Source organism: Sapajus apella, unplaced genomic scaffold (assembly GCF_009761245.1).
Source record: "Sapajus apella isolate SASKATOON/1434 unplaced genomic scaffold, GSC_monkey_1.0 scaffold153, whole genome shotgun sequence".
In the NCBI taxonomy this organism is placed as follows: Eukaryota; Metazoa; Chordata; class Mammalia; order Primates; family Cebidae; genus Sapajus; species Sapajus apella.
In genome coordinates this window covers 1,393,342-1,408,274 of record NW_022437093.1, presented here as the reverse complement: position 1 = coordinate 1,408,274, position 14,933 = coordinate 1,393,342, and the positions used below count along the sequence as shown (strand labels likewise).

Sequence of the window (14,933 nt, the reverse complement as noted above, 5' to 3'; positions counted from 1 at the left end):
AAAAAAAAAAAAAAAAAAAAAAAGTGTCTGTTAAGGCAGGTTAGGAATTGGTAGTGCCATGTTTTTGGAATTATTCATGTGGCTCAAGACCAGATGAATATTGAAGCTTGTCTTCAGTTTTTGATAATAAAGTACATTTAAATTTTCCACATCTACAGAAATAGATTTTCCTGAAGAATTCTATGGTTTGTATAATATTTAGTAGTTGGAAGTTGTTTTAAATCGTGTATTTTGTTTGTTTTGAAACACTATCTCATTCGGTCGCTCAGTCTGGAGTGCAGTGCTACAGTCAGGCTCACTGCAACCTTGATCTCCTGGGCTCATGTGATTCTCTCACCTCCTGTGTAACTGGGCAGAGTAGCTGGGATTACAGGCACACACTGCTGCACCCAGCTAATTTTTTCTGTTTTTAGTAGAGATGGGGTTTCATCATGTTGGCCAGGCTGATCTTGAACTCCCACCGTCGGGTAATCCACTTTAATCCAAAGTGCTAGGATTAAAGGCATGAGCCACTGAGCCCGGCATTTTTTACTTTTTGTACAGACGAAGTCTCACTATATTGCCTCAAATGGTCTCAAATTCCTGGGCTCAAGGGATCCTCCCGCCTCAGCCTCCCAAGGGTGTTGGGATTCTAGGCGTGAGCCACTGTGCCTAGAAGATCATACTTTTTTAAAGTATGTGTTGACTCTCTCCTTATGAATTTTTCTTTTCCCTGTTGGTCACTCATTTTCATGATGAGTTTCCAGATCTCAGATCTGACTTCATGCAAGAGAAGTATAGAAAGTACACAAGAATAGAGAATAGTGGCCGGGCGCGGTGGCTCAAGCCTGTAATCCCAGCACTTTGGGAGGCCAAGGCGGGTGGATCACGAGGTCAAGAGATCGAGACCATCCTGGTCAACACGGTGAAACCCCGTCTCTACTAAAAATACAAAAAATTAGCTGGGCATGGTGGCGCGTGCCTGTAATCCCAGCTACTCAGGAGGCTGAGGCAGGAGAATTGCCTGAACCCAGGAGGCGGAGGTTGCGGTGAGCCGAGATCGCACCATTGCACTCCAGCCTGGGTAACAAGAGCGAAACTCCGTCCCAAAAAAAAAAAAAAAAAGAATAGAGAATAAAAGTAGAGGAGTCAGGAATGTTGTTTTAAAAGCAACCATTAGATCCCTCACCATCTCCCTTGAATTGTTCCTGATCCTTACTCTTTGACTCCTCCCTGAAAAAAACATGGTATTAGGTTGGTGCAAAAATACTTGCAGTTTTTGCCATTACTCTTTTTTTTTTTTTTTTTTTTTTTCTCTTTTTTTTTGAGTTGAAATTTCACTCTTGTTGCCCATGCTGGAGTGCAGTGGCTCGATCTTGGCTCACTGCAACCTCCACCTCCTGGGTTCAAGCAATTCTCCTGCCTTAGCCTCCCAAGTAGCTGAGATTACAGGCACCCGCCACCACACCCAGCTAAGTTTTGTATTTTAGTAGAGATGAGGTTTCACCACATTGATCAGGCTGGTCTCCCTTTCCCGACCTCAAGTGATCTGCCCACCTCGGCCTCCCAAAGTTCTGGGATTACAAGTGTGAGCCACGGTGCCCTTGCCATTACTTTTGCACCAACCCGTATAATGATTAGAAATATATCCCCTCCTCGGGAAGATGAGGCAGGAGATTGTATTGCATGAGCCCAAGAGTTTGAGACCAGCCTGGGCAACATGGGGAGACTTTGCCTTAAAAAAAGGAAAAAAGAAATATCGAAGTTGTAGCCGTTACATTTAACACAAGATCATCTTTTGTTTAGGCTATGTTAATATTTTCTAACTTGCTTTTTTCTTCCACCTATCTGCAGACAAATTCAGAATATGATCCTTCTCGGTGTTTTGCCTTTGTTCACGACCTGTGTGATGAAGAGAAGAGTTACCCAGTACCCGAGGGCAGTCTTGATATTATCATTCTCATATTTGTTCTTTCAGCAATTGTTCCAGACAAGTAAGTTTGGGTCCCTTGGCCAGTAGTGTCACAAAAAGAAAGCATTGGTGAGGGACCTTTTTTTTTTAAGATTGGGTCTTGCTCTGTCAGCCCAGGCTGGAATGCAGTGGCACAATCATGGCTCACTGCAGCCTTAACCTCTTGGCTTAAATGATCCTCCCTCCTTAGCTTCCCAAGCAGGTGTGATCACAGGCACATGCCACCAGACCTGGCTAATTTTTGTATTTTTAGCAGAGGTGAGATTTTCCCATGTTGTCCAGACTGGTCTTGAATTCCTGGTCTCAAGCGATCCTCCCACCTTGGCCTCCCAAAGTGCTGGGATTGTAGGTGTGAGCCACCATGCCCAGCTTGGTGAAGGACCTTGATATTAGAGTTGGGTTCGAAGTAAAAAGAGTTTGTTTATGTTCTGATACACGCAAAGTAGCCACATCATTTGTAGTGATGTGAGCATCTCAACCATTTTCCTAAATTTGTCTAGATGTCCAACCTCTGTTCCAGCCTTGAAACTTCTGCTTGCTGGCTACAGTCGTTGGTTCATCATTTCCTTCTTGTGGCTCAACATTGGGAAAGAATGGAGAATCAGTCTCTAATGAGTATGTTGGGAAAGTCCTGTTGATAATCTCATCACATGCTGTTTTAGAACTGTGGGTGCCACAGCTTTTAGGTAATGTCTCATTATTGGCTATTTATTTATTTGAGATGGAGTCTTGCTCTGTCACCCAGGCTGGGGTATAGTAGCAAGATCTCAGCTCACTGCAACCTCCACCTCCCGGGTCAAGCAATTCTCCTGCCTCAGCCTCCCAAGTAGCTGGGAGTACAGGCACATGCCACCCTGCCTGGCTAATTTTTGTATTTTTTTTTTAGTAGAGAATGGAGTTTCACCATGTTGGTGAGGCTTGTCTCCAACTCCTGACCTTGTGATCGTCCACCTCAGCCTCCTAAAGTGCTGGGATTACAGGCGTGAGCCACCATGCCCTGTCTACTGGCCTTTTAAATGCTTTAAATAAAGCTTATTAGCAACACAAAATTTACACTGAAGCTTAACTAAATGTTCTCGGATGCTTACAGTGTTTTGGAAAAGTGTGATACAGAATTCTATAAAATCAGATTCAGATGAAGGAAAGTCAAATGTTATATCCTAAAATACACCATTAAAACCTTATATGCAGCCAGGAGTGGTGGCACACGCCTGTAATCCAAGCACTTTGGAGGCCAAGGCGGGCGGATCACCTGAGGTTGGGAGTTCAAGACCAGCCTGACCAACATGGTGAAACCCTGTCTTTAAAACAAAAAAAAGGAAAAAAAAAAAAAAACAAAAAAAAACTTACATGCATCAAGCAACCAGTGGTCCTATGAAACTACCTTCTGTTTTCTTTCTTGAGACAGTCTCACGCTGTCACCCAAGCTGGAGTACAGTGGCGAGATCTCGGCTCACCACAGCCTCCTCCTCCCAGGCTCAAGCAATTCTCCTGCCTTAGCCTCCTGAGCAACTGGGATTATAAGCACACACCACCACACCTGGCTAATATTTTTTGTATTTTGAATAGAGACAGGGTTTCACCATGTTGGCCAGGCTGATCTTGAACTCCTGACCTCAAGTGATCCACCCGCCTCGGCCTCCCAAAGTGCCGGGATTACAGGTATGAGCCACTGCGCCTAGCCAAAACTACCTTCTCAAGGAAGCAGAGTTAGATGGTGGCTAAGAGATTCAGACACCATTGACTAATTCCATGGAAGCCCTTATCACTGCCAGAGTGCAGTAAGTCCAGACAGGCTGGGGGTTGGCACATATTAGGGTAAACTATACCCATGACATCATGGGGTTAGAGATTTCAAACATCTCATTTTACAGACATTGGAGTCCTTCAAAGGGTGATTAAGTAAATTAGCGTAAAAGGTCAAGGTAAGCTGGTGTTAGGAAGCCAGATCACATGACTAGAGACTGGAAGGACCAGTGATTGAGATTCTGGTTTATCTGCTAGTATCCAAGGACCCCTTGCTGGCAGCACAGGGTAGGAGCTTTGAGTGATTGACCTTCTCTAGGCCACAGTTTCTCTAGAAGGGCACTGAAGTCATCCAACCTGAGAGGATGAGTGTGAAATAAAGGCATATGCAGGATAACCCAAAAGGTCTACCATGGTTTCAAACTTCAATAACTGCAGAAGTTGACCAGGCACAATGGCTCACACCTATAATCTCACCACTTTGGCAGACCGAGGTGGGGGAATTGCTTGAAGCCAGGAGCTTAAGACCAGCTTGGGCAACAAAGCAAGACCCCCATCTCTACTAAAAAATTAGCCAGGTGTGTATCTGTAGTCCCAGCTACTCAGAAGGCTGAGGCAAGAGTATGGTTTAAGCCCAAGAGTTTGAGGCTGCAGTGAAATGAGCTATGATCACACTACTGCACTGTAGTCTGGGAGGCGGTGAGACCCTGTTTCAAAAAAACAAGAATCATAACCTCAGAAGTTTTAATACTACTGTACAAACTTTATTAAAATTGACATGGACTAAAACAAACTGTTAAAATTTAAAATTCAAGGCAGGCACAGTGGCTCATACTTTTAGTCCCACCTACCTAAGAGACTGAGGCAGGAAGATCACTTGAGCCCAGGATTCTGGCCATTGCATTCCAGCCTGGGCAACATAGCAGGACCCCAGCTGGATTTCTGTTTTTGTTTTTGAGACGGAGTTTTGTTCTTGTTGCCCAGGCTGGAATACAATGACATGGTCTTGGCTCACTACAACCTCCACCTCCCAGGTTCAAGCAATTCTCCTGCCTCAGCCTCCCAAGTAGCTGGGACTACAGGCAGGCACTACCACGCCTGGCTAATTTTTGTATTTTTAGTAGAGACGGGGTTTCACCATTTTGGCCAGGCTGATCTCCAACTCCTGACCTCGAGTGATCCGCCTGCCTCAGCCTCCCAAAGTACTGGGATTACAGGCATGAACTACTGCACCTGGCCTGGAGCAGAGAACTTTCTTATGGCAGAAGCAAGCTGTCCTGGGCCCTCTTCAGGCTGAAAGCAATGGATGAAGGCCACAGCTGTGAGCAGGCAGCTAAGGTGTCCCTCACTTCTAACTGAAGCAAGGGTAGAGGAGCTTAGATCTTAGATTTGGTGTGTCAGTTGGGGAGGAAGTTCACTGGCGTTTTTTGGGATATGCTACAGGGAAAGGAAAGCTTGTCCTTAAGGAGACCTGATTGATCGTCATTCCCTGCTGCCCCACAGGATGCAGAAGGCTATCAACAGGCTGAGCAAGCTTCTGAAACCTGGGGGGATGATGCTTCTGCGAGATTACGGCCGCTATGACATGGCTCAGCTTCGGTTTAAAAAAGGTATTTTGCCACTATAATCAAAAAATGGTGCTGCCATCAGAACAGATACTTTAGAATTAGAGCTCCATATATAAAGCCATTTAAAATGTGACAATAGTACATTTTTTAAGAAAACTGCAGATGCTTGTATAATGTAGATATTGAGGTCTTTTTAAGCAAGACAGCTACCTTTAGAAGAGCTTTTTTTAAAAAGACATTTGAAAGACGGCCAGGCACGGTGGCCCACACCTATAATACCAGCACTTTGGGAGGCCAAGGCAGACAGATCACCTGAGATCAGGAGTTTGAGATCAGCCTGGTCAACATGGTAAAACCCCGTCTTTACTAAAAATTCAAAAATTAGTCAGGATAGTGGCAGGCGCCATAGTCCCAGGTACTTGGGAGGCTGAGACAGGAGAATCACTTGAACCTGGGAGGCAGAGGTTACGATAAGCCAAGATCACACACTACTGCACTCCAGCCTGGATGACAGGGCCTGACTACTCCTCAAAAAAAAAAAAAAAAAATGAAAGAAAGACATTTGAAAGACATAAATAATTTTAAATGTAGCATCACAAAAAATACCATTAAACATGTAAAAGGCAAATGAGAGAGTAAGAAGGAATATTTTCAGTGCACATAATAAAGACTTAATATCGCTGCTCTTCAAGGAGCTGTCATGAAATTGATAAGAAAAAGATCAGTGTCCCACCCAAAAAACAGGAATATTTAATCAGTTCACAGAAGAGCATATCTAAATGGCCAATAAACAACACTTCAAGGAAATAAAAATAATGAGTTCGTACTTCTTATTGCTGGCCAATTCAAAGAAAGAAGTGCATTCCTTCATTACTGGTAGAAATAGAAATTGTTACAGCCTTTTTTTTTGACTTTCACTCGTTTCCCAGGCTGGAGTGCAATGGCACGATCTCGGCTCACTACAATCTTTGCCTCCTGCCTCAGCCTCCCGAGTAGCTAGGATCACAGACACTCACCACCACACCCACCTAATTATTTGTATTTTTAGTAGAAACGGGGTTTCACCACGTTGGCCAGGCTGGTCTTGAACTTCTGACCTCAGGTGATCCACCCACCTCAGCCTCCCAGAGTGCTGGGATTACAGGCATGAGCCACTGCACCCAGCATTACAGTCTTTTTTTAAGCACCCAGGTGTTACTCAATCCAATAGTCTTTTTGGATACAGTCAAAAACTAGTATATAACACATGTATGAGCAAAACTTTGCAAACAAAGTGAATGCCCCTGTATAGGTAGATGTGCTTGTCACCTGAGATGGACCCTATACTACTGAGCTTGGAGGGATTTCCATTCCATATTACTCAGTGAGAGGAGCAGTGTGCAGGAGAGTATTTTAAACTCCATCCCTTAATACTAGTATCTGCAGGGAAATAAGTATACACATGTGTGATGATTTGGGCATTCGGGAAGGTCTAGAAGTATTTACCAGGCCAAAAAACTGAGGTAAGGTCAGGGAGGCTAGCAGCAGAAGGGAAAGCATGTTCATGATCAAAAGAGTATCCGAGTTGTTGTATTTATGATTGTGTAGACACATGAAGAAACACGCAAAGGACAGTCACCACCAAAATGGTAATGGCTGTCTCAAGTTTCCTTAAACTCAGCTATATTGCTTAATTAAAAAAAAAAAACAAAAAATGGGCCCAGCGTGGTGACTCATGCTTTTAATCCCAGCACTTTGGGAGGCCGAGGCAGGTGGATCACCTGAGGTCAGGAGTTCAAGACCAGCCTGGCCAACATGGTGAAACCCCATCTCTCCTAAAAATACAAAAAATTAGCCAGGCGTGGTGGTGTGCCTGTAATCCCAGGTACTCCGGAGGCTGAGGCAGGAGAATCTCTTGAATCTGGGAGGCGGAGTTTGCAGTGAGCCAGGGTCACGCCATTGCACTCCAGCCTGGACATCAAGAGCAAAACTCCGTCTCAAAATCAATAAATAAAAAGTTTGTGCTATTAATTTAATGGAGTCGGGAGAGTGAATAAGTTTCATCAAACAATTCTAGAGTTTTGGAGTGGGACACTTAGGAACCTCATGATTTCTGACACTGGAGTTAGCTTCTTCCCGTTGAGCTGCTCTTCCTGAAGCACTGAGGCAGGAGTGCTCTTCACCCAGCAAAGTGTGTTTGATTTTTACCACACTACTCTGCAGGTCAGTGTCTATCTGGAAATTTCTACGTGAGAGGTGATGGAACCAGGGTTTACTTCTTCACACAAGGTATGAAACACTCATCTTTTTATGCTAAAAGTTCCTAATACCAGATGAGATGGTCTTCAAGGCACATTCAGAAAGAAGACTATCTGGCCCCTCCTGCCTTTTAGGCCGGCGGTTTCCTGCAGTTCCCCACTGCTCACTCCCTCCTCCACCCTGGGCTAGGATAACCATGGCAGCCAGCCACTCAGGGGCGCCAGGCAGCCCTGCCTTGTCCATTCCTTCAGTCCTGCTCTGCTCTCCCTTTCTGCCACTGTCCAAATTGGGAAGCCTACCCGTTCTGCAAGGCTCATCTCCATTCCAGCCCATTTCACCTTCTGCGTGGGGTTGTGCTTTGGTGAGTCATGTCCTCTGGGTTCTAGGGGTGCCGGGAACTGCTCTCCTCTGCAACTGGCCCTGGCCACAGGCTTCACCCTTCACCTGGGCCTTAGGAATTCTCCATTCCTGGGCTCTTTTTGGGGTCACCTTCTTTGAGCCTTTGGTTAAGAAATGAAACCTCTTTCCTAACAATTGCTTTGACATACATATATAGAGATTTTTGCCTATGATTTTAAGGTATTCATAGAGCCTAAAGGCCAAATATAAACCAAAGGTTTTAAAAAAGAAAAACCCGTGGCCCATACGCGGGGGCTTCCCCTACCTAAACATGAACTTGCTGTTACCAAATGACCACTGCATTTATAAGCAAATGGCCACATAAAAAACATGACAGCAACTTCCCAGAGCCCCATTTAACAAGGGACTTAGTAGATAAAAATGCCTTTTCTTGAGGGGAAAACTTATAAACACCTTTTCTTTTGCATACAGAGGAACTGGATGTACTTTTCACCACTGCTGGGCTGGAAAAGGTTCAGAATCTGGTGGACCGACGCCTGCAGGTGAACCGAGGGAAGCAACTGACAATGTACCGGGTTTGGATTCAGTGCAAATACCGCAAGCCTCTTCTGTCCAGCACCAGCTGAGCGGCACCTGCTCTCACACGATGCAAGCTCATTGTGTTTGCGGGCGTTTTTCAAAAACATTTGTAGCACCGGGCGTGGTGGTCCATGCCTGTAATCCCAGCCACTCAGGAGGCTGAGGCAGGGAGGATCCGAGCCCAGGAGTCCAGCCTGGGCAACATAGTCAGATCCTGTCTCTGAAAGTAATAATGAAAATAAAAAGAATACAAATGAGGTCTGTTGATGTTGAACAATTCAAGAAATCAGACTTGAACCTTACACCTAGGAAAAGTTACTTTGTACCAGGATTCTAACAATTATGCTTTCTTTTGTGAAGTCCTTTACACATAATTTTCTCAAGTTCTTTCTTTGAGATCTCAATCTGTCTTAGCATTTTGTAGTAACTGAAATTTTATTCATGGGAATTGTAAATTTTAAAACACCAATTTATTTCCATGGGAAAAAAGTATTATATATTATTATATTTGACTGTAATTGCATTAAATCTTTTGAGAGTGCAAATGCCGGGCTGTGCAATTGCAGTAAATACATACAGAAGTTAGCGAAGAGCTATTAAGTTGTAGGGGAAATAAGCTGGGAAGAATCTGATTCGATATTTTCCTGACACAAAAATGACCCTATAGAGAGCATCAGAATGTGGTATTCTTGTTAAGTAATTGATCCTGGTCTTCACTGTAAATCTTAGTCCTGCTCACGCCTATAATCCCAGCACTTTGGGAGGCCGAGGCCAGCAGATCACCTGAGGTCAGGAGGTAGAGACCAACCTAGCCAACATGGTGAAACCCTGTTTCTACTAAAAATACAAAAATTAGCTGGGTGTGGTGGTGCGTGCCTGTAATCCCAGCTATTCAGGAGGCTGAAGCAGGATCTCGCTTGAACCAGGGAGGCGGAGGTTTGCAGTGAGCTGAGATTGTGCCACCGCACTCCAGTCTGGGCAACAAGAGCGAAACTCCATCTCAAAACAAAAAAAGATGCCTGGCTTTTACCTTTTTAATGTTTTTCCAGATTTTGGAATAATAAATTTATATAAGAATACTGCAAGAATAGTCCATTTTTTTCTGATGTCCCAACATCACCAAATATATTATCAAACATATGCATCATAAGTAGGGATACATGGAAACATTACTACCAGCCAGAAACCATGTTTGCCCGGCAGTCCCAATAATAGCTTTATCATGCAAAAACACCATTATATTCTCTGGGCACAGTGGCTCCTGTAATCCTAGCATTTTGGAAGCCCAAGGCAGAAGGATGGCAAGGCCAAGGGTTCAAGAACAGGCTGGGTAATGTAGCAAGACCCTGCCTTTTAACAAAATGTAAAAAATAAAGAATTGTATTGAATTTAGTAGTGGTGTCTCGGTCCCCTTTAGTCTACAGTTCAGGCTTGCTTTTGCACCTTGGCATTTTAAGGTAAGAGGCTATTGTGTAAACTCGAATTGGGTTTGGTGTTTCCTCATGATTCGGTTCAGACTCTGCATTTTGGGCGGGAATATTCAGAAGTGATGCTGTGTTCTTCACATAGTATTGTATCAGGCGACACGTGATTATGAATTTCTCCATTATTGGTGATGTCACTTAGTTGTGACTGCCAGGTTCCCCCACTGTAAAGTTAATAAATATTTTGTAGGGAAGTGCTTTGAGACTAAACATCCTGTTCCTCATCAGACTTCTACCCCCGACTTTCAGTATCTATTGGTTTTTTTGGCTGAATAACTATGATAGTTGCCAAATAGTGGTTTCTGATCCTTCCATTCCTTCTACACTGATTGGTTGGTACTGGGTACGGAAAAGCTTTCTCTTAACTCATTTACTTGTCTCAATATGGACCCATAGGTATTCGAGTTTTTTGTAGGGTTATTTGTTTTTGTGAGACAGGCTCACCCAGGCTGGAATGCAGCAGCACAATCACTGCTCACTGCAGCCTCAACCTCCCAGGCTCGGGTCACCCACCTCAGCCTCCCAAGTAGGTGGAACTATAGGTATGTGCCACCAAGCCTAATTTCTGTATTTTTTGTAGAGATGGGGTTTCACCATGTTACCCAGGCTGGTGTTGAACTCCTGAGCTCAAGCAATCCTCCCACCTCAGCCTCCCAAAGTGCTAGGATAACAGGCATGAGCCACCACACCTGGCCCCACCTAATGGGTTTCCAAAGGTGGGAGCAAGGGAGGAAGGGAGCTCCCATCTTTTCCATTACTATATTTACTAAAAACTGGAAAAGACTGAATCACTGGGATATTATTTCATTTATCATTTGAAATGAAGAATAGATAGATACATTAATTTAAGCCAGGCACGGTGGCCCATGCCTATAATCCTAGTACTTTGGGAGGCTGAGGTGGGCGGATCATGAAGTCAGGGGTTCAACACCAGTCTGGCCAATATGGTGAAACCTCATCTCTACTAAAAATACAAGAATTAGCTGGCATGGTGGCAGGCACCTGTAGTCTCAGCTACTCAGGAGGCTGAAGCAGAAGAATTGCTTGAACCCAGGAGGCAGAGTTTGCAGTGAGCCGAGATCACGCCACTGTACTCCAGCCTGGGCGACAGAGCAATACTCTGTATGAAAAAAAAAAAGATATATTAATTTAAATGATTCTCTAAAGACTATCCTTCAGCATCCCTAAAGCATTTCAAAGCTATAGGAACAGTTTTTATTCTATCTTTCTGGCACCTGGTTTGGACTTTGGGCTTAGGTTAAAAAGATGAGCCTTTTCCTGCCCCTGCTCCCTTTTCAATGACATCTGAACTCTCTAAGGGACTTTGCATAACGTTTCATCCTCAGAATCTCTAAGGATGGGCAGAGGACAGTTAAATGTGTTGTGGGGATTAAAATGTATGACCTCAGTGCCACTTAAAAAATAAATACTGTCTCGACGACGAGTCTGGCCCCAAATGGTATCTCTTAATATGCTTAATGCAAGAAAGGTGGGCCAGGCGTCGTGGCTCACGCCTGTAATCCCAGCACTTTGGGAGGCCGAGGTGGGTGGATCACCTGAAGTCAGGAGGTTGAGACAAGCCTAACCAACATGGAGAAAACCTATCTCTACTAAAAATACTAAATTAGCCTGGCATGGTGGCGCGTGCCTGTAATCCCAGCTACTCGGGAGGCTGAGGTAGGAGAACTGCTTGAACCCAGGAGACGGAGATTGCAGTGAGCCAAGTTGCACCACTGCTCTCCAGCCTGGGCAACAAGAGTGAAACTCTGTCTCAAAAAAAAAAAAAAAAAATTAGCCAGGCATGGTGGCAGGTGCCTATAATCCCAGCTACTAGGGACGCTGAGGCAGGAGAATTGCTTGAACCCCGTAGGTGGAGGTTGCAGTGAGTGGAGATTGCACTCCAGCCAGAAAGAAAGAAAAGAAAGAGAAAAGGAGGAGGGGAAGGAAGGGAAAGGAAGGTAGAAGGAGGGTGGGTGCTTTGTTGGGCTGGAAGGTGGCTTCAGGTGTGAAGCTGCTCAGGCAGTTGTATGGTTTCCATGTGAAACCAACAGAAGTGTTTCTGAAACTGACTTACCTTCCTAAGTGGTGTTAATTAGGGTGAGGAGATAAATTCAATGTTGTTTGAAAAACAAGAGACAGTTTGAGACAGATGCACTGGAGCGACTGGAGTGAAACCATGTTCCTCAAGGCAGCGATCACCCTGAAAGTGGGTTTTGCACTGTGAAAGGGATTCATCTCCTGGTCTTGCGTGGTTCATGGAGAGCCTGGCCTCTGTTAATGCTGTCAAACCTATGGACAACGAGTCAGCCACCCCTCTTCATGTAAGTTCATATTCTCTTGGACTCTGGTTGGAAAATTAGGCCTCGGAAACTTAGCGGGAAAGGGAAAATCTAATGTACTAAGACATCCTACTTTTATGTAATTGATTCCTATCTTGGCTTAAAGACATACTTTAGTAGGAGTAGGGAGTTCTCTGGCTTAAAAGATGAGCTCAGGACAAGCAGTTTCTTTCACTCTGTTCACAAAGGCCTGTTCTTTGGTTTGTGGCTGCAGCTGCTATTTTCGGAGCCCGGCTGCGTTGATGCGTTGCAGATTTGTCTGTTTCCTAATTCGGTCTACAGGTTGTGATGTGGGAACCCTTGTTAAGAGGTAGATGTGCTGATGGTGAATTTCCCAGGTGAAAACGCTGAAATGTTGCATCATGGCTGCCTCATTTTCTTTTTTTATTTTATTTCTTTTCTTTTTTTTTTTTTTTTTTGATATGGAGTCTCAGTCTCTTGCCCAGGCTGGAGTGCAGTGGAGCAGTCTCGGCTCACTGCAGCCTCTCCCTTTCAGGCTCAAGCAATTCCCCTGCCTCAGCCTCCTGAATAGCTGGGATTACAGGTACCCACCACCACACCCAGCTAATTTTTGTATTTTTATTAGAGACAGGGTTTCACCATGTTGGCTAGGCTGCTCTCGAACTCCTGACCTCAGGTGATCCACCCGCCTCGGCCTCCCAAAGTGCTGGGATTACAGGCCTGAGCCACTGTGCCCAGCCTTAGCACATTTTAATGAGTACTACCCAAGTGCATTAGGTACTGAGAAATGAGTAAGAATGATTACCTGCTTTCAATCCACCCTCATTTGCAGGGTCTGGATTGTTCTCAGTTGATCTAGGGGACTGTTAAAACTATAAAGTCAGTCCCGCTCACAGGGTCTGGATTGTAAAGCAAGATTATTTTGCTTTTCTTTTATTTTTCCCCACCCTATGTGCCCAAAGGACGATTATTGATCTGTGATCTAAAACTTACCTGACAAGCTGAGGGGATCTCCCCAGGAAGGGAAGCTACTTGAGAAACTGAACTTAGATCAGCAGTTGATTGTTCAGGCCGGGCGCGGTGGCTCAAGCACTTTGGGAGGCCGAGGTGGGTGGATCACGAGGTCAAGAGATCGAGACCATCCTGGTCAACGCGGTGAAACCCCGTCTCTACTAAAACTACAAAAAATTAGCTGGGCATGGTGGCGCGTGCCTGTGGTCCCAGCTACTCAGGAGGTTGAGGCAGGAGAATTGCCTGAACCCAGGAGGCGGAGGTTGCGTGAGCCGAGATCGCGCCATTGCACTCCAGCCTGGGCAACAAGAGCGAAATTCCGTCTCAAAAAAACAAAACAAAACAAAAAAACAGCGGGCGTGGCCGGGTGCGGTGGCTCACGCCTATAATCCCAGCACTTTGGGAGGCTGAGACGAGTGGATCACGAGGTCAAGAGATCAAGACCATCCTGGTCAACATGGTGAAACCCCGTCTGTACTAAAAATACAAAAATTAGCTGGGCATGCTGGCGCACGCCTGTAGTCCCAGCTACTCGGGAGGCTGAGGCAGGAGAATTGCCTGAACCCAGGAGGTTGCGGTGAGCCGAGATCGCGCCATTGCACTCCAGCCTGGGTAACAAGAGTGAAACTCCGTCCCAAAAAAAAAAAAAAAAAGAAGTTGATTGTTCAGAACACACCAGCGCCCAGAGATGGGCCAGCACCGAAGGAGGTTTCCGTCAGCTGTTCTGTTCTGAGATGCCCCATCCTACCAACCAAGCAACTGCTGAGCAGGTTTGCACTAACATGAGCTGGCATTTGTCTAGACCTTAAGATCCTTTAAATAGCTTTTCATATATTTAATCCTCACAGTGCCTCTGTGAATATAAGTATAATTATCTCCATTTTACAGATGAAGAAATCTGAAGCTCAGGGAGGGTAAATGGTTTACCAACGTCAGACGACCGGTGTTAATCGTGAGGTAATTAGCCTTAGATTAGGGAGAAGTAGTTTGATAGAAATGGTATCTGACATAATATAGGGGTTTAAACATTCTTGGCTCCAACCAGTGATGCCAGTCCAGAAAAACATTACACCTGCTCAGATGTTAACCCTGCTGTGGGCTGGAGGAGAAGGCACCTTCACCCCAAACCTCCCCAAGAGAAGGAAACTCCGAAGCTGTCCGAAGTGTAAAAGAACTATCAAAAGTCAGTGCAATTGGCTACATACTTTGGGTTTGTCTTGCAGCACTGTCCAAATTGCAACATTTTCATCAAAATAGAAAACCGAGGCCAGGCACAGTGGCTTATGCCTGTAATCCAGGCACTTTGGGAGGCCAAGGCAGGCAGATCACAAGGTCAAGAGATTGAGACCATCCTGGCCAATATGGTGAAACCCCATCTCTACTAAAAACACAAAAATTGGCCGGGCGCGGTGGCTTAAGCCTGTAATCCCCGCACTTTGGGAGGCCGAGGCGGGTGGATCACGAGGTCAAGTGATCGAGACCATCCTGGTCAACACGGTGAAACCCCATCTCTACTAAAAATACAAAAAATTAGCTGGGCATGGTGGCGCATGCCTGTAATCCCAGCTACTCGGGAGGCTGAGGCAGGAGAATTGCCTGAACCCAGGAGGCGGAGGTTGCGGTGAGCCGAGATCGTGCCATTGCACTCCAGCCTGGGTAACAAGAGCGAAACTCCGTCCAAAAAAAAAAAAAAAAC

The 14,933-nt window shown here is 45.1% G+C and overlaps 1 protein-coding gene and 1 long non-coding RNA gene across 3 annotated transcripts in view; one reads left to right on the top strand and one right to left on the bottom strand.

Annotated features, from left to right (window-relative positions):
- Positions 1 to 9,092, top strand: part of METTL2A (methyltransferase like 2A) — a 19,993-nt gene extending 10,901 nt beyond the window's left edge. The window contains exons 6-9 of one of the 2 annotated variants that reach the window (XM_032265951.1): positions 1,834 to 1,973; positions 5,201 to 5,307; positions 7,468 to 7,533; positions 8,335 to 8,982. In XM_032265951.1, coding sequence (XP_032121842.1) covers positions 1,834 to 1,973; positions 5,201 to 5,307; positions 7,468 to 7,533; positions 8,335 to 8,489 — 468 coding nt within the window. In that variant the 3' untranslated portion in view covers positions 8,490 to 8,982. Of the gene's footprint in view, positions 1 to 1,833; positions 1,974 to 5,200; positions 5,308 to 7,467; positions 7,534 to 8,334 lie in introns of both variants that reach the window. The other variant, XM_032265952.1, reaches the window with a different exon arrangement.
- The window catches only part of LOC116541635, a 25,908-nt gene continuing 13,260 nt past the window's right edge, over positions 2,286 to 14,933 (bottom strand). Inside the window, exon 3 of the long non-coding RNA XR_004264879.1 lies at positions 2,286 to 2,320. This is a non-coding gene — a long non-coding RNA (uncharacterized LOC116541635). The remainder of the gene's footprint in view (positions 2,321 to 14,933) is intronic.